The following is a 21,698-nucleotide window of genomic DNA, read 5'->3' as shown; positions in this document are numbered from 1 at the left end:
TGTGTAGCTGTTACAGGTTTTCAGTTTGTAGTTACTGTGAGGTTTGTTATGGCCGTCCATATAGAAACAAGATTATCCTAAGTTGCTGGTCTTTTCATTTCAAATGCATCTCTAGTATCCTGCATCTGTGCTCTCCTCTTCTCATGCCTGCTGGTTTTGATATCACTGTTGTGTGATATCCATCGTTTACCGGATGTTTGCCTTTACCCATCAGCTTTTCTAGTCATGATTTTGTTTCTAGTTGTGGCCTTGTCCACTTAGAGTAGTTCCTTTAGCATTTGTTAAAAAGGTGGTCGGGTGGTGCTGAATTCTTAGCTTTTGCTTGTCTGCAAAGCTTTTGATTTCTCTGTTAAATCTGAATGAAAGCCTTACTTGTAATTTTGGTGTTTTCGTAAGAGGTGAGCTCACATCCTTCTATTCCACCATCGTCCATAAAATCCCAATCGTAGGGGATTCAGAGAGCTTCCAGGGTGGTGAATATATCCACACTGGGAGGGTGATGCACCCCAACCCCACGGGGCAGTGGTTACTGAATTTTTATAAGTTGGCACTGAAACGTTACAATATTTTATTCTACCATTTCAAGCTTGTAGTATGCAACATTTGTTATTTTTCTAGTGAACGAAATGCAACTATCCCATGGTTCTCAGTGCCTGTGGTAGTAGATTTAATATATTTGCAATACTGAAAAATAATCAAATCATAAATCCTGTTGCTTTTTAATCAAACTCATGTAAAAGTTACTAGTCCAAATTGCAAGGCCAAGTTCAGCTAAGCTGCATTTATTAGCAGCCTATTTCTGTAAGCCTGGTGATACGGAAATCAACCTCATTTTAAAAGCAAGGGGGGAAATTACACATTCTGTTTAGTGCTCTCCATGGTCTTTCAGCTGTCTGGCCTCTCTTCGGGGCTCCATGAGCACCGTCCATGGAATATTCACCTGAGGCAGGTGAGAGTATCCTAAGAGGCAGGACTCAGTTCAGCCTTCCTAATCAGACCAGGTGGCAAAAATGTTCCAGTTACAGGAATCCTAAGCTGAGGGTACCAGCCCCAAATATGCTTTATTCTCACGCCTTTTATATTGAAGGGGCAGATGTTGCCTCTAGACGACCTGGAGCCAGTCCACACACTGTGAGCATCCGTTATGTGAATGGACAAAGCTGCGGTCTGACCGAGCCACAGGCAGCAGGAGGTTCAGGAGGCCGCCTCTGGACTGTTGCTTCAGATCAGACCCAGTTCAGGGTGCACTGCCCACCGGAAAGGATTCTTTTTGTAACCAGAGTAACAGCCCATGTTTTGTGGGGTGGTTTTATTTTCCTTAGAGTAGTATCTAACTTAATTCACACAACTCCCTGCCAGGTAAATATTATTAGGCCCCTTAATAGATGAGAAAAATACTGCAGAGGTGAAATGACTAGTCCAGGGCCACATACCTTCAAGCAGCCGCGACTGTACCCATGTTCAGGCCACGAGCCACAGGTCAGCAGCGTGAAGCCACCCTCGCTCCCACCAGATGTGTTCACAAGAGACTGCAGGAAAAAGAGTGTTTGTAGGCTGAAAGGGAGGAAAACATTTTCCTTGACCCTCTGATGATTCGTGGCTGGGCCTGAAAAGTAAACTGGTAAAGACAGACTCACAGAAGAGCACATATATTTTAGTGAACGTTTATGTGTACGTGGGAGCCTTCATGAGAAAGTGAAGACCCAAAGAAGGGACCGGGACGGGAAGCCTTTGCGCCTTTTAGACTAACTGTGTGAGGAACTGACGAGAGCGCGCTGAAGCCAGAGGCAGTACGTGATGAAGCAGTCAGGAGGGAGATACGGGTTAGAGAGCAAGGTCTGTTTGGACAGGTTTCTTGGCCCCCAACTCCCCAGAAGTGATCTATCTTCTTTCCTCTAAAGAAAATTTCATGAGAGAGTTTTATTACCTGTTTCAGGGGAAAAGGGTAGGGGGCAGAGTTAGTCAGAGTGACCTTCCTGCTTCTGTCATTTAAAAAAATTCCTTTCAGTTTGACCTTTAACAAGCCAGGTTACTGTACTGGGGGCAGCAGGTCGTGAGGGCCTTCCCCAGGGCTTCAGTGGTGAAGAATTCACCAGCCAATACAGGAGACACAGGTTCGATCCCTGAGTCGGGAGGATCCCCTGGGGAAGGAAATGGCAACCCACTCCAGGATTCTTGCTTGGAAAATTGCCTGGACAGAGGAGCCTGGTGGGCTACAGTCCATGGGGTCACAAAAGAGCTGGACATGACTTAGGAACTAAACAACAAGAAGTGTGTCCTAAACCCGCCGAGGCCTCAGACCAGTAGCCAATAGAATGCTCAGCCTGGAAGGATGCACCCTCTGCCTGCTTCACAGACTTCTCTTTTCCAGGACCCTGGCGACCAGCAGCTGGACAGCAGTGACCCCCTAGGGGCGCTATGAGGGCTGGACCTGCCCCATGCAGACATCGCCGCTGCCACCTGGGTCCCTGGGGCCACCTCAGGAAGGCCATCAACTGTGAATCCTCAGCCCCAGCTGACTGTGGGAAATGTAAGGTCCTTTAACATTTCAAAGTCCGGAGCACTCAGGCCGTACCTCATCTCTTCGGTTGACCCAGGGGATATTCTGTCTCTGTGGGTGAGAGACCATGTTCAGCCCACCCACCACCCAGGGGACTGGCTCCCTCCCTGACCCTCTGCTATCTTCCCCAACCTCCAGTAGCACCTTTTACCTTTTGCCCAGCACTCTAGTGACCGTATCTTATTTCTCTGTTAGACTGTAAGCTTCCGAAGGCAGAGACCTTCCTCATTCGTCTGTATCTTGGCACCCAGCAGTGTGTGGCATGTGAAATGTGCTCAATTACTGGTTACAGAACAGAAATAAAGTCAATGGAACAAATCCAGTGTCTGGGGAAACAAATCGACCAGTTCCCATAGGAGGGGTCAAACTTTGAAAGTAAAATCAACTCATTAGGGCTCATTAGGGCTGTTAGTTAGCCAACATCTGCATTATGAGTGCTTCTTTCTTAATTCTATTTGGTTTGCTTGTTTGTGTGAAGAAGATATAATAACCACAAGGAGATACCACTTCACACCCATGAGGATGGCCATCCTTAAAACACAGACAAGAACAGGTATCCATGAGGGTGTGGAAAAACTGGATCCCTTCTACTCTGTTGGTGGGAATGTAAAATTGTGCCTCTACTGTGGAAAACAGTCCAGCAGTTCCTCAAAAAGTTAAACAGAATTACCATGTGATTCAGAAATTCCACTCCTAGGTACAAACCCAAGAAAAATGAAGACATGTCCCTACAACAACTTATAGAGGTAGCATTATTAGTATTATTCATAACAATCAAAACATGGAAACAAACCAAATGTCTACTGACTTACGAATGAATAACCAAACTGTGTCTTGCCACACAATGAAATAGCATTCTACCCTAAAACAGAACTAAGTACTGATACATGCAACACCATGGATGAACCTTGAAAACATGATGCTCAGTGAAAGAAGTCAGACACAAAAGATCACATACCATATGATTCCATTTATATTAAACGTCCAGAATCAGGCCAGTTCTTCTCCATGCAGGACTCTGTGCAAGGCTGGATGACCCTCAAAAGGCCCAAAGTGGCCTCTCCATCAATGTGACAACCAAGTCCCTCCAGCCCACCCACCACCCTTTTGCAAGCTACCCTAGGGGTAGCACGGGCCAGGCTCGAGAGCCGTCTCTGGGAAATGTAGATGGGAAAGGCTGGGATGAGCAGATCTCAGACCCTCCTCCATCGCCCTCAGGGCCCAAACAACTTTGTTGCAAATCATCAGGGTTTTTGCTGAGCCAAGTCCAAAGTTCAGAAGCCCCCAGAGTCTCAGAAGCTTCCTCACAACTCCAGGAAGGGAAGAAATGCCCATTTCAGGCAGAGGAACGATTTACCACCTCCTCTTGGGCAATGTGCCGTGATGGGGCAATGCTGGCTCTCCAGGAACTCGCTCCCTGAGGGGACCGTGGGATGGATTCACTAGTGAGTCCTCCAACTCCACCATCAGGGGAACAGAAAGGTACATGATTAAGAGGAAAAACAGCAGGCACCCATGAAAGGAGTGAATGAGATGAAGGTCCTGGCACAATGAGAGGTCAAGGATATTAAGTTTAAACACATTCAAACAGTTTAAAAAGGCTCTTCAAAATATATCCAAAACCCAACAGTGAACTGACTTCACAGCATGCACTCCTAATTCAGTATTAGTATTTCTTCTCTTAAAACACTGCTTCCAGTTTTACATTCTCCTGGTACTTTGCAGACAAACAGGTGGATCACTGTCTTCTCCTTGTTCTCAAGGAGGGAACTGTCTGAGAGAGACAGAAATTCTAGGTGGGTCACCTGCTGCCCACCTAAGGCCAAATTCACACTCATTTTCCTTCTGTGGCTTAACTACATGGTCTTCAAGCTCTGAGAACAGGCAAGTGTGATTTGCTGAGGGTGGGGAGACCAGGGTGGTGAGGAACGAACCATCAACCTTTTGCCCCCTTTCTCGGGGATATTCTTTTTTGGGTACATTAGAATGTGATATGACTTTTGCCACTAACTGAAGCACACAAAAGCAGATGACTGAGGGTAAACCGGACAATACAATTCAAACTTTTATTTGGCAGTAAGTTCGACGTCATGTAACATAAAATCAATATTTAGAATAAATAGCAAATTCACATTCAGGATAAATAGCAAGTCTACCTAATTTGCATTTACCCTGCCTGAAATTAAACAGGCACCATCTGTCCTTCTACTAAATAATTAGAAAACAGTGTCCTAAGTCAGAGTTCAAGGCTGCAGTGTAGAAAAGTACAGAGCAGTGTTGTGGGTCGGTTCCAGAGAGCAGGCATGACGTGGGGAGTCTCATGCGGGAAGTTTACAGGGAACTGTCCTTGGGATGCACCTGGGAAAGGGAGGGGGGCAGGAAGGAGCCGATGGGCCTTCAGAGTTGCTCCAGGGAGGGAATCTGACCACACCCTCATCCGAAGGAAGACTCTTCAACGGGGGAAGCTCCCAAAGAGGACCCACAGCTGCAGACTGAGCCAGCAGCTACGGTGACCCAGCAGCAACCAACCCCCACAGCAGATGGGGGATAAAGTCCTTCGGGGTCTTCAGGGTAGCCAGGCCCATCACACGCTACGAGCACAACCACAGATGAGCACAACGAGAGGTATATTCAACGAGTGCCGAGCCTGGCCACTCGGTCACACAACTGACAGTCATGCCATGTGCTCGAAACACAGTATTTTACCACTGGCCACATAAGTGAATATGTCCAGAGAGAAGCTCGTAGGGGAAGATGCAAGCTTACCTACCGAACTTCTTTCCACTGGCTGCACACAACTGTGTATCTGTGGTTGCTTACCACCCTGCACACTTTCAGCAAAGTCATCATCTCATCATGGCCACCCACATAATCTGTCAATGCAGGGGTCGGCAAACCACAGCCCGAGGGCCAAATCCAGCTTGCAGCCTGTTTTCAGAGGCCAGGCTGTCCTGGACCACAGGCAGGCCCAGTCCTACAGGAGGGGCTGCAGGAAACAGCCCGCAAAGCTGGAAGTCTTTACTGTCTGGTCCTTGACAGGGAAAGTGTGCTGAGCCTTGCATTAGGGAAACTTCACTCCCTTTTCCTTCCTCAATCCACCAGGGTATTAAAGGTAAGCTAAACTAAACTAAGCTAAGCTAAACTTGGGGGCTTCCCTGGTGGCTCAGATGGTGAAGCATCTGCCTGCAGTGCGGGAGGACCCCGGTTCGATCCCTGGGTCGGGAAGATCCCCTGGAGAAGGAAATGGCAACCCACTACAGTATTCTTGCCTGGAAAATTCCATGGAGAGAGGAGCCTGGTGGGCTACAGTCCATGGGGGTCACAAAGAGTCGGACATTCCAGTACTCTTGCCTGGAAAATTCCATGGAGAGAGGAGCCTGGTGGGCTACAGTCCATGGGGGTCACAAAGAGTCGGATACTCCAGTACTCTTGCCTGGAAAATTCCATGGACAGAGAAGCCTGGTGGGCTACAGTCCATGGGGTCATAGAGAGTCGGACATGACTGAGCGACTTCACTTTTCACTTAAGCTAGACTTGGAGCCTCGCTCCCAGATGCTAACAGAGAAAGAAAGGAAACTGATACAAAAGGAAACCAGTACTAAGCCAGCACATCACAGGCTCCCTGGGAGTCGAATAGAGCAATCAAGGAACCCTCCCTGCCTCTGGCCGGACTGAGTGGGAGAGCACACTGCAGACCAGGGCCCCCAAGTGGGTTTTTGGCAACAGATGAGCGTTTGGCAGAGTGGATCCAATTTCAGCGTTTAGCGCACTCTCTGCTGCTTTAGAGGCCTCTGGGGAGGGAAAGGGGTGGGGGAAGCTATTTAGTTCACCCAAAGCTAAATTAGCTAGCAGGAAAAAGGACTCTGTATTTCTCTTTGGCACTAATTAAGAGGACCAATGCATTCAAAGCAACTAGGAATTTAGTCATAGATGGGCCTTAATCAGTAACAGGTGGTTTGTGTTAGCTGGCATTAGTGGAGCTGAAGGGAATTTTTAAAAGAAAAAAAAATTTTTTTTAAGGCTATGTTAGGAGGAAAGTGGGAGCTTTAAGCCAAACTCCTAAAATATATTAAAAGCCAGGTTTCATCTACTTTAAAAAGTGATTCTGGAAAAACCAGTTGTGCAGGTCCCTTCCAGGGCAACCGGCTATAGCTATGGTGAGCCTTAGGGACACAGACAGCCCCTGGACTATGTATTTTTGTTCATATCCTTCGGAGAAAATCAGTCTAACTGATGCTAAAAAGGGAAAATATTTTTCAATGTGCAAGCTAATTTTCAAGTGAGCTCATTCTGATCACTTTCCAAACTGATCTTTTAAGTGGTAGAAAATAGACTCCCTTCCCTTGCACCCAAATGCATTCATCAGCGGGCTTGCCAGGGGATAAGCCAGGAGGAAAAGAAAGCTGTACAGGGTGCTGAATCCCAGCTGAGTATCACGACAGTAACAAGTTAAAACGACCAAGCACAGACAAAGCGAAGCCCTCCGTCCTGCACATGGAGAGAGCCGCCCTGACCCTGACTATGCGCTGGCCCCAGACAGACCTCAACACTGCCATGTGCCACGGCCACCGTCGTTCAGTTGCTCAGTCGTGTCTGACTCTTTGCGACCCCATGGACTGCAGCACAGCAGACTTCCCTATTCTTCACCATCTTCTGGAGCTTGCTCAACCTTAATTGGTGATAAGTCATTAAAATTCCTTATTCACACACCTAGAAAATGTATTTCTCGCCCCAGGCTTGGGACTCCTAACCCAGACATACATGAAAGCAGTAAAAACAGCTGTACTGAGATGTTTTTGAGTAACGACTTTCTTGAGTAAACAAAACACCCTATCACTGGCACGGAGGAGATATCCAATGAATACCTGATTAGAAAAAGTTTTAAAATACCTACTTCCTCACCAGCTTCTCCAAAGCAGAAACTATCAGCCCAGAGCACCAGCATATCCTCTGAGGACCCCAACACTGAGCAGTTGTGGGCACCACCTGCACCCCTGAAATGCCAGTCTCCAATGCACTCTGATGCTTAAAACCCCCAGGCAGTAACAAACAGCCAGCAAAGTGCCTCCTGCAGCCTGAAAAAGGGATGGACACCTGTGTTTGTAACAAAGGGGAAAAAGAAGGCCAACTGGGCCTATTAGGTCTAGACAGTCACCTTCACTATTTTAGTTAAATACAAGACAAGATCACAGGTACACCGGGTGGCTCAGTCTGTAAAGAATCCACCTGCCAATGCAGGAGATGTGTGTTCGACCGCCGGGTCAGGTAGATCCCCTGGAGAAGGAAATCACAACCCACTCCTGTATTCTTGGTTGAGAAATCCCATGGACAGAGGAGCCTGGCGGGCTACAGTTCATGGGGTCACCAAGAGTCGACTAAACAACAACAGTCCCATTAAAACACGCAGCATTATACAACATGCTATAGAAGTCACCTAATTTCTGCACGCGTGCAGGCAGCCTGTGACAGGCCAAGCTCACATCTCCTCAACAGCTGGCTCCACACGAATCCATTAAAAATGCCAAATAAGCGAGCAGTCTGTCCTCAAGCCCCTTTCCTCCGCCACCTGCATCCTTCAGGCTTAAGGATAGGTGTCACTTGCCTTGTCCTCAGAAAGAAATGGGAACACTCACTCAGTGAGGCTATTTCCAACTGTTTCGCTCAGCCTCAATGTCCTTGATCCTCTCCCACCTTAAACGCAGACACTAAAGAAATCCCCAAAGCAGACACGTAAGCATGGCAGGAAAGCAGTCTAAAGGCAGCAGGCAGGAGACGGCCGAGCAGAGAGGGCCACCTCCCTCGCTCCGGCCGGATTCACGCCCCTCTCCTCGGCTGATGAATCAGGAGAGAAAGCATCTGCTCACTGCCCTCCAACGAGGACGGTTTCTGGTAACACACAGTTTAACAAGATTGCAAAACACCTGGGGGAGGGGGGGGCGCGGGGGTGTCACCATACAGCACTAAATTATGAGGACATTTTATTCATTTCACTTTCCATCCTCTGATGAGCAGGTTCAAGCAACACACATGTGTGGTGGCGTCAGGGGTTATAAAGCCCTGGGATACCCACCACAAACGCACTGATTCCTCCCGTGCGTTCGCATGTAGCAGCCTCATTCTACAGTCTGTTCTGCTGGCAGGACATTAAACCAGAAGCTTCTCTCTCCTTGTCCTCCTTTTCGGAGGGAAAAGAGTGAACCTGCCCACCACTTGGGGCACCATGGTCCTTCCTCCGTGTGGGGCAAGACACAGGAAAGGGATATTGAGGACAATCAAGGCCGAGGACTGGCAGCTTCTCCTGTTCTTTCTCACATAAGACCTCCAGGGAGGCTGAGTCTGCTGTCAAGTGAGGCACCAGTGTGCCAGAGCCCTAGTTCCAGATGCCTGGGAACCAGCGGCCGACTGGGGTCCATCCCTGCCGCCGACACCGTGGTCGCTATCCAAGCGCCCACTGAAGCACCAGCAGCTCATCGTGGACCCTCGTCACCAGTCCGACACTGTCTGTGTGTGTTCAGCATTTTCCACGCACTTTTCACAGAAGAGTTACGAGTTTCAAAACGTCACCTGCTGGAATACAGAGCAGGCATCAAGAAGACTCCCCATCCCAGGAAGTCTGATGCTGGATACAGTACCTTGGGAAACAAGAAGGCTGATCACAGGGTGTCGACAGGAGGCCAACCGCTGTCCCCCCGCCCCACGTGCACAGGAGGGCAGGCTCTGCGAGCTGTGAGCTCCCTTCTGCACGAGCTGGGGGGTGTCCTCCGTAATGTACAAAACAGGTGTCACTAAGACTATCTGTATCATTTCCAAAAGCGATGCTCACATCCCCGCAGAGTCTGCCCAGCGTGGGGCCATCACCGGTGCTGGCTTTCGGTGCCCGGGGGCGGGGGGCCGCCAGTTACTTAGCCTGGGCCTCCTGCAGCAGCGGCAGCCGGGCGGCCGGGGGCCGGTCGGACCAGGCGGGCAGCTCGTGCTGCAGCGGGGTCCGCCGGGGGTAGAAGGTGTGGCTGACGTCGTAGTTCAGCAGGCAGCTCAGGGACGCCATGTAGATGTCGGCGAAGCGCGACAGGCGCCGCAGGAAGTACGTGGGGTTCTGGTCTGTGCGGAACAAGCTCCCGAACTGGGCATTGAAGAAACCTTTGGTCATTTCCCTGAAGAGGGGAGAGAAAAGCAAAGCAACAGTGTGACTCCCCCAAGCCCTGCTTTTAGTTACTGACATCAGATGACACCAAAATCACTGTTTCACAGAGAAGAGATGCATGTAGGACCTCCCCGGTGGTCCAGTGGTTAAGGATCCGCCTGCCGATGCAGGGTACGTGGGTGCGATCCATGGTCTGAGAAGATTCCACACGCCACTGGGCAATGAAGCCATGTGCCACAACTACTGAGGCCACACAACGCAACTCCTGAAGCAAGAGCACCCTAGAGCCTATGCTCTGCAACAAGAGAAGCCACTGCAGTGAGAAGCCCGCACATAGCAACAAAAACCCAGTGCAGCCAAAAAAAAATTTTTTTAAAGATACATTAAAAAGGAAGTTATACATATATATCTATATAACTGAATCACTTTGCTGTATATCTGAAACTAACACACTGTTAATCAATTATGCTCCAATATAAAATTAAAAGTTAAAAAAACTACAAAATCCATAAAAATTTTGAATCACTATGGTGTATACCTGAAACTAATATAATATTGTACATCAACTATACATCAATAAAAAAATTTTTTTTAATCACTGTTTCATACACTTAAGTTCAGTCACTCAGTCATGTCCGACTCTTGCGACCCCATGGACTGCAGCACGCCAGGCCTCCCTGTCCAAAACCAACTCCTGGCGTCTACTCAAACTCACATCTATTGAATCAGTGATGCCATCCAACCATCTCATCGGTCATCCCCTTCTCCTCCCACCTTCAATCTTTCCCAGCATCAGGGTCTTTTCAAATGAGTCAGTTCTTCACATCAGATGGCCAAAGTATTGGAGTTTCAGCTTCAATATCAGTCCTTCCAATGAACATTCAGGACTGATTTCCTTTAGGATGGACTGGTTGGATTTCCTTGCAGTCCAAGGGACTCTCAAGAGTCTTCTCCAACACCACAGTTCAAAAGCATCAATCTTTGATGCTCAGCTTTCTTTATAATCCAACTCTCACATCTATATACGACTACTGGAAAAAACATAGCTTTGACTAGATAGACCTTTGTTGGAGAAGTAATGTCTCTGCTTTTTAATATGTTGTCTAGGTTGGTCATAACTTTTCTTCCAAGGAGTAAGCATCTTTTAATTTCATAGGTGCAGTGATTTTAGAGCCCCAAAAAATTAAGTCTGCCACTGTTTCCACTGTTTCCCCACCTATTTTCCATGAAGTGATGGGACCAGATGCCATGATCTTAGTTTTCTGAATGTTGAGCTTCAAGCCAACTTTTTCACTCTCCTCTTTCACTTTCATCAAGAGGCTCTTTAGTTCTTCGCTTTCTGCCATAAGGGTGGTATCATCTGCATATCTGAGGTTATTGATATTTCTTCTGGCAATCTTGATTCCAGCTTGTGCTTCATCGAGCTCAGCGTTTCTCATGATGTACTCTGCATATGAGTTAAATAAGCAGGGTGACAATATACAGCCTTGATGTACTCCTTTTCCTTTTTGGAACCTGTTGTTCCATGTCCAGTTCTAACTATTGCTTCCTGACCTGCATACAGATTTCTCAAGAGGCAGGTCAGGTGGTCTGGTATTCCCATCTCTTGAAGAATCTTCCACAGTTTGTGGTGATCCACATAGTCAAAGGTTTTGGCATAGTCAATAAAGCAGAAATACATGTTTTTCTGGAACTCACGTGCTTTTTCGATGACCCAACGGATGCTGGCAATTTGATCTCTGGTTCTTCTGCCTTTTCTAAAACAAGCTTGAACATCTGGAAGTTCACGGTTCATGTATTGCTGAAGCCTGGCTTGGAGAATTTTGAGCGTTACTTTACTAACATGTGAGATAAGTGCAGTTGTGTGGTAGTTTGATCATTCTTTGGCATTGCCTTTCTTTAGGATTGGAATAAAAGCTAACCTTTTCCAGTCCTATGGACACTGCTGCATTTTCCAAATTTGCTGGCATATTGAGTACAGCACTTTCACAGCATCATCTTTTAGGATATGAAGTAGCTCAACTGGAATTCCATCACCTCCACTAGCTTTGTTCTTAGTGATGCTTCCTAAGGCCCACTTGACTTCGCATTCCAGGATGTCTGGCTCTGGGTGAGTGATCATACTGTTGTGATTATCTGGGTCATGAAGATCTTTTTTGTATAGTTTTTCTGTGTATTCTTGCCCCCTCTTCTTAATATCTTCTGCTTCTGTTAGGTCCATACCATTTCTGTCCTTTATTGAGCCCATCTTTGCATGAAATGTTCCCTTGGTATCTCTAATTTTCTTGATGAGATCTCTCGTCTTTCCCATTCTATTGTTTTCCTCTACTTCTTTGCATTGATCACTGAGGAAGGCTTTCTTATCTCTCCTTGCTATTCTTTGGAACTCTGCTCAATTGGGTATGTCTTTCCTATTCTCCTTTGCTTTTTGCTTCTCTTCTTTTCACAGCTATTTTAAGGCCTCCTCAGACAGCCATTTTACTTTTTTGCATTTCTTTTTCTTGGGGATGGTCTTGATCCCTGTCTCCTGTACAATGTCATGAACCTCCATCCATAGTTCATCAGGCACTCTATCAGATCTAGTCCCTTAAATCTATTTCTCACTTCCACTGTATAATTGTAAGGGATTTGATTTACGTCATACCTGAATGGTCTAGTGATTTTCCCTACTTTGTTCAATTTAAGTCTGAATTTGGCAATAAGGAGTTCATGATCTGAGCCACAGTCAGCTCCCGGTCTTGTTTTTGCTGACTGTATAGAGCTTCTCCATCTTTGATTGCAAAGAATGTAATCAATCTGATTTCAGTGTTGACCACCTGGTGATGCCCATGTGTAGAGTCTTCTCTTGCGTTGTTGGAAGAGGGTGTTTGCTGTGACCACTGCATTCTCTTGGCAAAACTCTATTAGCCTTTACCCTGCTTCATTCTGTACTCCAAGGCCAAATTTGCCTGTTACTCCAGGTGTTTCTTGACTTCCTATTTCATATGCATAGGACTCAAATTTGCCTAGAGCAGCCCTTACTTCTAATTGAGAAAACAGTCTGTTCAGCCATCAAAATGGTTCTGACCACATTCCCCACTTAGACCAGTAGAGAGAACACAGCTGAAGGCTCCAGAGGCAAGGTGTGAGCCCCTAAACATGTACACCGCATTTCCCAAACAAAAATGGAAGGTGCCAGAGCCACTTCTGAAAGTCCACAGAAATGGAGAATATTCCCACAGTCTCCAAACTTCCCTCATCTACAGAACAGGATCAAGGCCCCTTTCTTGTGAGGTTATAGTGAGAACTACATAAGGTAAGAGAAATAAGAGTGTATCATAAACTCGAAAGTGTTAGAAAAATGTGCGGGAGGGAAAAAGCCGCCTCTAAGGACCGTTGATGAAGGCCTTTATTGAGCGGTCGCTCTCAGGCAGAACTCCCGGGGGCGGGTGAGTGAGGAGACAAAGGGAGTCTGCGAGGTATGAGGGGGTGGGGAGGGGTTTTATAGCCAGGGCTGGCGTTTAAGCCAGGTCTTTTCATATAAGGAAGAAAGCACGGGCTACAGCGGCAGTTGGTGACCACGGGCTCCGGGTCGGTACCTGATTGGACCAGCCTGCAGGGGGTCGGTCCCCGGAAGTTTAGCCAGCCTCCAGAATTTGCCTTGCAGCACTTTTCCGGGGCATGTCTCAACATACCCGACCTTTCAGAAAGTACTTTATATCTAAGAAATTAAGGATTATATTACAGTGATGTAAGCACACCTCTGCCATCTAATACAGAGCTTCAAGTACCTCCTTGAAGCCTGCATTATAAGCATATATCCATCATATGCCCCTCACCCTCCCACCCAACATTTCAGACCAATAATCACATTATAATAACCAATACATCCCCAATAACCAACACGCTGAAAGGCAGGAGGATCAATTCAGTACAGCTGTGGCTTCTGCAGCCCAGAGGAATGGACTCTCCCCGCTTTCCAGGCACACCAGTCCCCCCAGACTGCCCACTGCTCAGAGGTCAGAACCAGGCAGCGCTACCTCCACACCTTAGAGACAGCTCTGCCGCCTGAGAAGGAGCGGCGAGGCGGGCCACAAGAGCAGAAATGACCACATCAACACTGTCCACATACACAGCACCCGCTTCTACAGGGAGGCACAACTGTCCACAAGGCCTCTTGAGAATAACTGCTCCTTTAAAATCTTTACCATCTAGCCTGAATTAAGCACCAGATGCTCTGAGCCAAGCCATGGCTCAGATGGTAAAGAATCTCCCTGCAATGCAGAAGACCCAGATTCAATCCCTGGGTCAGAAAGATCCCCTGGAGAAAGGAATGGCTACCCACTCCAGTATTCTTGCCTGGAGAATTCCAAAGACAGAGAAGCCTGGCGGGCTACAGTCCAAGAGGTCGCAAAGAGTCGGACGCGACTGAGCAACTAACACCTTCATTTTCACTTTTCATACAGATACACACACACATACTAGATTATTACTCAGCCATAAGAAAAAAAAATGAAATAATGTCATCTGCAGCAACATGGGCAGACCTAGACATTATCACACTAAGTGAAGTCAAGTCAGAGAAAGACAAATACCACCTATCACTTATATGTGGAATCTAAAAAAATAATACAAGTGAACTTATTTACAAAACAGAAACAGATTCACAGACAGAGAAAACAAATTTATAGGTACCCAAGCAAAAAGAAGAGGGGAAGGGATAAATCAGGAGTGAACAGACACAGTATATAAACAGACACTATGTAATGAACAGACACTAAAATACATACACAATATATCCATACATACACAATGTATCCATATATACACAATATAAAATACATACACAAAAAGGATTTACTTACTATATAGAACATGGAACTATATTTGATATCGTTATTCAACATATTCAATCTTTCCTATGATGGAGAAGAATCTGAAGCTGTACACTTGAGACTAACACAACATTGTAAATCAGCTATAGTTTAATAAAAAGAAAAAACAACTCAAGAATAACCATTCCCTTAAGACACACACCCATCTGGCAGCAGATGGGCTTTCTTCATCAGTCAGCATCATGAGCTGAGTGACTGCACATGCCGAACACAGCAGTGTTACAAATAAGCGCCAGCATCGTAGGAGCCCCAAGGATTCACTGCGGTGCAGAGCCACCTCCAACACTGTCCCAGTGGCCACGCTGGGCTGCTGGCTGCCCAAACGGGGAAGTTAAGTGGGACAGAAGGAGGGATGGATGCGGGGAGGGACAGACAGACAACAAACTCAGGGGTGGGCGGAAAGTGGGAGGGAGCTCGCTGCTGCCTCGAGGAAATGTCACTCATCACTAACAGCAGCTGGCTCATTCTGGATCCTGGGGGTCACAATCACCCCCGGCAGCTAAGTAAGGCTGTTTCGAGTCCCACCTCTGGCCAGCCTTGGGGAAAGCGTGTGGGCTGAGTGCGCAGGGCCACAGTGAAGGATTCACTCCGTTCACAACAGGCCACTCTTACCTCATCTCCTTCCTCTCCTTCTTCCACTCCTGCAAAACCAGCTGTGACTCCGCATCTCTGTGAACCTGCAGGACACAAGCCAATTACTGAGAAGGTTTTGGATACAAATAAACTCATTAGGTCATAAGAATTTTCTAATGGGTAGCTCTTCTGGGAGGAATTTTATTCAGATCTAAGAGATAGGCACTTGCATGAAATAATACATTTTCAGACTTCCCAGCTGCTGCCCTTCTTCACCAAATGTAGACAATAATACTATGACAGAATACAGGGATGCAAGGTCCCTGTTAAACTAGAGATATTAAAGCATTATTAAAGGATTTGTATGAGCACAATACATATATGTCCACATAAAATGTGTGTATTATATGTGTGTAATGTATCCATTACACATGTGTTATACATATAAATATATACCTAACAGACCTATTTATATATATCATAAATAAATGTATTATACACACACACACACACGAAAATGGCAGTGAGTGGAAATAGCAGATATAACAGTGCATCCACAAATTTCAAGCATGTAAAAACATGTGCATTTGGAAATTAACATGAAACTTTTTCTTTAATTTGTTCAAGGGTAACAGAATTATAATTGGCTTAATCCTTTTCCTCAATATTATTTTATTGATACCTTTTAAAGTGTTTAAGAGAAAAAAATTGTTTTTGTAAAAGGCAAGAAGGCAGAACACCTCAACCAGATGGAAAGTGGAGAATTCTCCAGGTGGACCGAAATGTGAGCAAAAGGCAAAAGGAAAATGATAGCTGTGTGCGCCCTGACACATGGAATCTCACAAGTCTCTCCCCACGCCTCCTAGGGTCAAACCGAACACACGAACCAGAGCCAGAGGCGCACGTGACCGCAGGGGCCAGGCAGGGTTCCCGCGGTGCACAGTCACAGGGGCGGCCTCAGGGACCCGGAGGAAAATGCCAAACGAGCAAACCATCTGCTTTTGACATGGGAGCCAAGGCCCTTCTGTTTATCACGTATGCCCAGATCAAGAGCTCGACCAAGTCACCCGCTACGGGCTGCTGCCACTCAAACCAAACCCTGAGCTCGTAATCTCGATTTCCTGCCTGCCACTGTTGTCTATACCAGCAGGAAGCAGCCACCTCTGAATGACCACTGGATGTGTGTTACTGGGGCACCAGAAGACTGGTCCCTTCTGGGGGTGTCGAGGCAGGTCCTATGAGTTTGGTTTCAATGAGCTCTCATATTTTAAGTCAACAAATCACTCACCATAGAATTCAGGTACTACAAAATGTAAGCCTAGATCAAAACTCTGTAGGGTGCCACAAAGAATTTGTTTATATATGTATGTATATAAACATAAATACACACACACATGTATGCACACAAACATACCTATACAGATACACATGCATACACATAGATATACATGTATACATACATGCATACATATATACACACAGGTACGTATCCAGCACCTCTATGTGGCAAGCGCTGTGCTAGATACTGAAGATGTAAGAGAGAATGAGATGGAGACCCTCTGGGCGCACACCCAGGCAAGCAGAGCAGGACCAAACAGCCTGACCCTGCACAGAACGGGACATCCTCCTCCCACCTCTGCCCACTTCTCGGCCCACGAACAGGGCCCTGCGTCTAGTGTGAAGAAGCAGCTTCTCCCTGCGCTTGCAGGAGAGAATTCTCTGACTAGCGACCAGAAGCATGATAACCAAAGTGCATCTATGTGTTTTCTCCTTTCGGAAACCAGCGGCCATAGGCCACATGACTGTGCCACTCCACTCTCCCTTCAGCCGGGGCCCCTACCCGAGGGCAGGCTACACGGACATGAAGAGCCAGTTCGGGTCTCCCAAGTCCATGGCACCTTCTGCAGCCCAGTTTTTCCAGAACGGGACAGAGCCAGGGATGAGGGATCATCTCCAGCAAAGCCCAAGACTGCTGAAGGGACAAACAGAGGAGGAAGGCCCCAGAGAGCTGAGCCGGGAGCCCCCCCCCAAAGCAGGGGGCACCTGAGCTCTGGGTGTGTGCACCGTAACTCAGCCTCCCCTCACATCCCCCCATCCGAGGCCCACCACGCCCACCCAGGGCTCCCTCCCACCTGCCCTTTCTTCATCATTTATCATCTCTCCCATGTGATCAACCTCCTTCCCTGGAGTCTACCCATCAGCATTTAAACATGCTGAAGACTCTCCCATTAGAAGAAAAAGCAGATTCTCCTTGAGCCACTCCTTTCTCCAGCTCGGATCCTCCTACAAGGCTAAACTTTGTAAGAGGAGCAATCTAAGGAGTCTGACACCTACTTTAAAATACTTCAAAGACTGGGTGTTACTTAGCTATAATTAACCTTTAAGTGATAGCATGCACTCAAGGGTGGGTAGCTGGTGTGGGAAAAGCCTAACCAGAAGCCCACACCAGAAGCTGATCCTACAGACCCTCAGCCACCTTCAGCCCCTCTTGTTGATTAGCCCATTCAGCCATTTATGGCTACAATCTATAAAAATATACCGTACGGGCTAGCCCACTCCTGCATGGGCAGAATTATTGCCATCTAGCCACAAGTCTGATAACGTGTACCAGCAGAGACCAAATCCAGCCCACTGCCCACCTTTCTATCATCCCGATGAGCTCAAGAATGGATTTACCTTTTGAAGTTGTTGAAAAAAATTCAAAAGAAAAATAACTCCATGATGCGTAAAAATGATATGAAATTAAAATTTCAGTGCCCACCAATAAAATGTCAGGGATACAGCTACAACTGGTTGCTCACATATTGTCCAAGGCTGCTTTCACGCTACCAGCATGGAATTGAGACCGTACAACCTGCACGACCTCACACAATGGCTAGCTGGCTTGTTGCAGAAGTCTGTCCAACCTGGGCTAAATGTGGCTCTAACATGGTTACCTGAAAGACTTGATACCACCACGCCATCCACCAGCATGACCACCATGAACCGTACCACTCAGGAGGGCACTTTAAGGCTAATGAACAAAAATTCTTCTTTATAGCTACTTCCTTAAATCCAAAAATTAAACACTTGCAGTTATGTCATCAGACCCAGCTCCAGCTAACACTTTCGGCTTCCAAAAGGAAAAAAAAAAAATCACACCCAACTTCAAGGACCAATTTCTCTTCTCAGAAAATAATGTCCAGATAATGTGCTATGTGCACATTATCAGAAAAAGAGGAGCTATAGAAACATCTGACACAGGGTCACTGGAATAATGTACAGTTTTCCAGGTGAACACAGGGATGGGGGGAGAGGAGAAAGGGAACAGGAAGCACAGTGAGAAATGCCGCTCATTTGGGTAATTTTTTAAATCATCAATCACCTTCCTCTATGCCCTAGAGAATCCACCCAGACAGAAAGCTGGAAAAGGAAACCAAAGCTAAACCATCTGCAGGCTGCATCTGTGTCTCTGACCAGCTGCCCGCATCACAGAGAGACCGCACCTCAGGCGAGGGCTCTGGCTATACACGAAAGCTCTAACCCGCACATTAAAACAGCGCTTCAGTGCAGAGCCGAAAGCAGGGACTCGGGCAGCACACAGCCCAGGTTCAAGTCCTTGCTCTGCTGTTTTATGACCTTGGACATGTTACCTAACCTCTCAGACACCCAGCTTCCTCATTCTAAAGTGGAAAATTGTACACAGGACAGCTGGGATGAGTGAGGGGTACCGTTGCAGAGCGAGCGCTCAGCACAATGCCTGGCATCTAGAGAGTAACTATTATTACGTGTGACCTATGCACAGACTTGAAGCTGCATTAACCCAGAATCCAGGCCTTTTATTTTTAGACAATCACCTCACAGGCAAGCACAGGAAGGGTGACAGAACCAGTCCTCGTCAGAGGCGAGCCAAAGAGCAACACGGCCAAGACGGGCTGGAAGCAAGGCCTGGGGGACGTGCGGGGCCCCATGCCCTGGAAGGTGTGTGCCCTGGAGCAAGGGCCTGGCGCTCCCTGCATCCCTGCCTGAGCTCGCTGCCAGCCGGGCCAGGCAAGGCGGTTCCCTGCCCGTTTCCAAAGCGGGCTGGCAGGCTGTGGGCACCAGGCCATGGCCAGAGGCTGCAGGTATGTTAGCCAAGAGAGCAGGCATCCATGCCCCTTATCCTAAGAGTCAGCACTCACGCTGAGATGCAGAGGGCCAGGCCAGCTGAACCAGGTGAGAAAGCAAGTTGTCTCATGAGACTTGGGGGGGCGGGGAGGGGGTGGTGGGTCACAGCTGCTACAGAGGGCATATTCCATGGGCCAGGAAATTACCAAAATGACTTTCCTCACTATCTGCCTAAAACTGGCTATATAACCCACAGAAAGAAAAACCACCACCACTGAACTCCAGTGAGCCAGCAAACTCATTCAAAATCAGATGGAAGCTGCACACAGAGATCCCGATTCTTGCTCTGAGACTCTTCCCAGCAAGCCATGGTGTCCGGCCTGAAGTGTTCACTCACTTTCACAGGTGGGGAAAGTGAGGTCCAGAAAGGAGAAGTCCCACAGCATGCTAAAGGCAGCAGCAGGACTGGACCCAAACAACAGGCAGAGGTTCTAGAATCCCACTACCCACAGAATATCTCCCAGTGGGGCTTGGGTGGAGAAGTAAGGACTCTGAAATTCCCCATATGGGCCCACAAAACTTTCTCCAAATGGCTTTGGCAGTCATTTCTAAAATTCTCTTTAGGGAAAATGGCAAGATTCTTTCAAGGGCAAATCACCCCAGTGGCTATTCTGTAGGATGACTTCTGCCTTATACTTTAGGACCACAACTGAACAGAAAAATATCTGAAATAACTCTGATCAGTGGATTAACCTCAGGCTTAAAGAAAAAGTAGGGGAGGATTTCCCTGGTGGCCCAGTGGTTAAGAACCCACCTGCCAACACAGGGGACACAGGTTCAATCCCTGGTCCAGGAAAATCCCAGGTGCTGAGCAGGAACTAAGCCCGTATGCCATAACTGAGCCTGTGCATTCTAGAGCCTGTGCTCCACGACAGGAAAAGCCACCGCAACTAGAAGCCTGTGCACCACACCTAGAGAGCAGCCCCCACTTGCCACAACTAGAGAAATTCCGCACGTAGCAATGAAGACCTAGCAGAGTCAAAAATAAATAAATAATTCTTCATTTAAAAAAAAGAAGAAAAAGTAGGAGAGAAAAAGAATTCCAAACCTGCATCTGCTCCAATAACCCGGTCAGTGTCTGTAGCCAGGTCATAGTTTGAATGTACTGCTCCGTGTTCATGATTTTGAGCTCGGATCTTAATTCTGGGATAATTGCACCCGTTCGCCAGCCATGCTTCAGGGTCAAGTCCTGATTGCAAAGATCACAAAAAGTCAACATTCATCACAACAGAATTTAAACCATTACCTTTCCCAGACACAACAGGCATTCATTGAACTAACTTTAATTGTAATGGTTGGTCATTAACCAAGCCAAACTCAATGAATTACACTTAATTAAAGCCCATTTAGCCCAAGGCTTTGGCCATTCTCCCCCAACCCCAAGAAAGTTTCTGTTCTGGAAATAATTGCTTGAGTCACAGCCCCCACAGAAACACAGGATTTGGAATCCTTAACCACAGTATCTAAAAGAACAATTAGGTCAGGGGCAGAAGGAGGGTGAATTGAAATGTTACTGAAGGTTTTTATTCAATCCAACCACAGAACACTGGGGAACACCCATGGCAGCCAAGCCTCCTGGGTTATGGGAAATTTCAGACTTGGAATGATCACTCAGTACCAACATACATGATCATATCTTCATTCCAAATATTGTACTCCTATAATATGACAATAAGCCAGAATATCTGATACAAGTTATGTCCTGGCAAATCTAAGATATACAATCACCATACTGAATGGCTGTTCATTTTCTCACTTGACAAACATTTATTAAATACTACTGTTTGCCAGGCCCTGAGCTAGATACTGAGAATAAAATAGTGAGCAAAAATAACAAACCTCTGCTCTCATGGGAAATACAGACCAAAAAAGTAAGCAAGCAAATACACAATGGCAGGTGGTAAGAAACACAACGGACAAAAATCAAGCAAAATAAGGAGTTACCATTTTATAAAGAGTGAGTAAGAAGGCCAGGCTAACAAAGGGACATTCAAGCAGAGATCTGAAGGGAACGACAGTGAAAGTATGTAAATGCGTGGGAGGAGAGCAGTTCTGGCTGGAAAAAGCTTGAGTGCAAAGACCCCGGGGCAGGACCATGCTGGGATGGGAGCAGGGTGTGCTGAGCAATAGCAAGGCAAAGGCAGAGAAGGAGCGAGGGCAGAGGCAGGGGGCGCCTTCAGAGAGGGAGGCGAGGTTGGGGAACAGCTGGAGCGCAGCAGTCGCAGGAAGCCAGGCTTTTACTCTAAGGGAGACAGGGGTAGGTCTAAGGAGAGCACTTTTAAGGCCAGAAGTGGTATAGAGTCTACTATTTTGAATATTCACTCTGGTTACTCCCCTAAAGCTAGAATCCCTGCTCTACAAGTCCTAAGGATGCCTACCTTCTTCCATGGTTGAATTTCTTTAA

General features: G+C 47.0%; 2 protein-coding genes across 2 annotated transcripts in view; one reads left to right on the top strand and one right to left on the bottom strand.

Annotated features, from left to right (window-relative positions):
• Nucleotides 1-2,878, top strand: part of STAB2 (stabilin 2) — a 167,679-nt gene extending 164,801 nt beyond the window's left edge. Inside the window, exon 69 of the mRNA XM_061125502.1 lies at nucleotides 2,372-2,878. Coding sequence (XP_060981485.1) covers nucleotides 2,372-2,422 — 51 coding nt within the window. The 3' untranslated portion in view covers nucleotides 2,423-2,878. The remainder of the gene's footprint in view (nucleotides 1-2,371) is intronic.
• Nucleotides 2,879-4,594: 1,716 nt separating this feature from the next.
• NT5DC3 (5'-nucleotidase domain containing 3) overlaps nucleotides 4,595-21,698 on the bottom strand; it is a 63,523-nt gene continuing 46,419 nt past the window's right edge. Inside the window, exons 12-14 of the mRNA XM_061125501.1 lie at nucleotides 20,343-20,483; nucleotides 15,188-15,252; nucleotides 4,595-9,711 (exon numbers count right to left, since the gene is read on the bottom strand). Of these exons, the coding sequence (XP_060981484.1) occupies nucleotides 9,459-9,711; nucleotides 15,188-15,252; nucleotides 20,343-20,483 (459 nt within the window). The 3' untranslated portion in view covers nucleotides 4,595-9,458. The remainder of the gene's footprint in view (nucleotides 9,712-15,187; nucleotides 15,253-20,342; nucleotides 20,484-21,698) is intronic.

Source organism: Dama dama, chromosome 22 (assembly GCF_033118175.1).
Source record: "Dama dama isolate Ldn47 chromosome 22, ASM3311817v1, whole genome shotgun sequence".
Lineage (NCBI taxonomy): Eukaryota > Metazoa > Chordata > Mammalia > Artiodactyla > Cervidae > Dama > Dama dama.
This window is presented reverse-complemented; position numbering and strand designations above follow the sequence as displayed.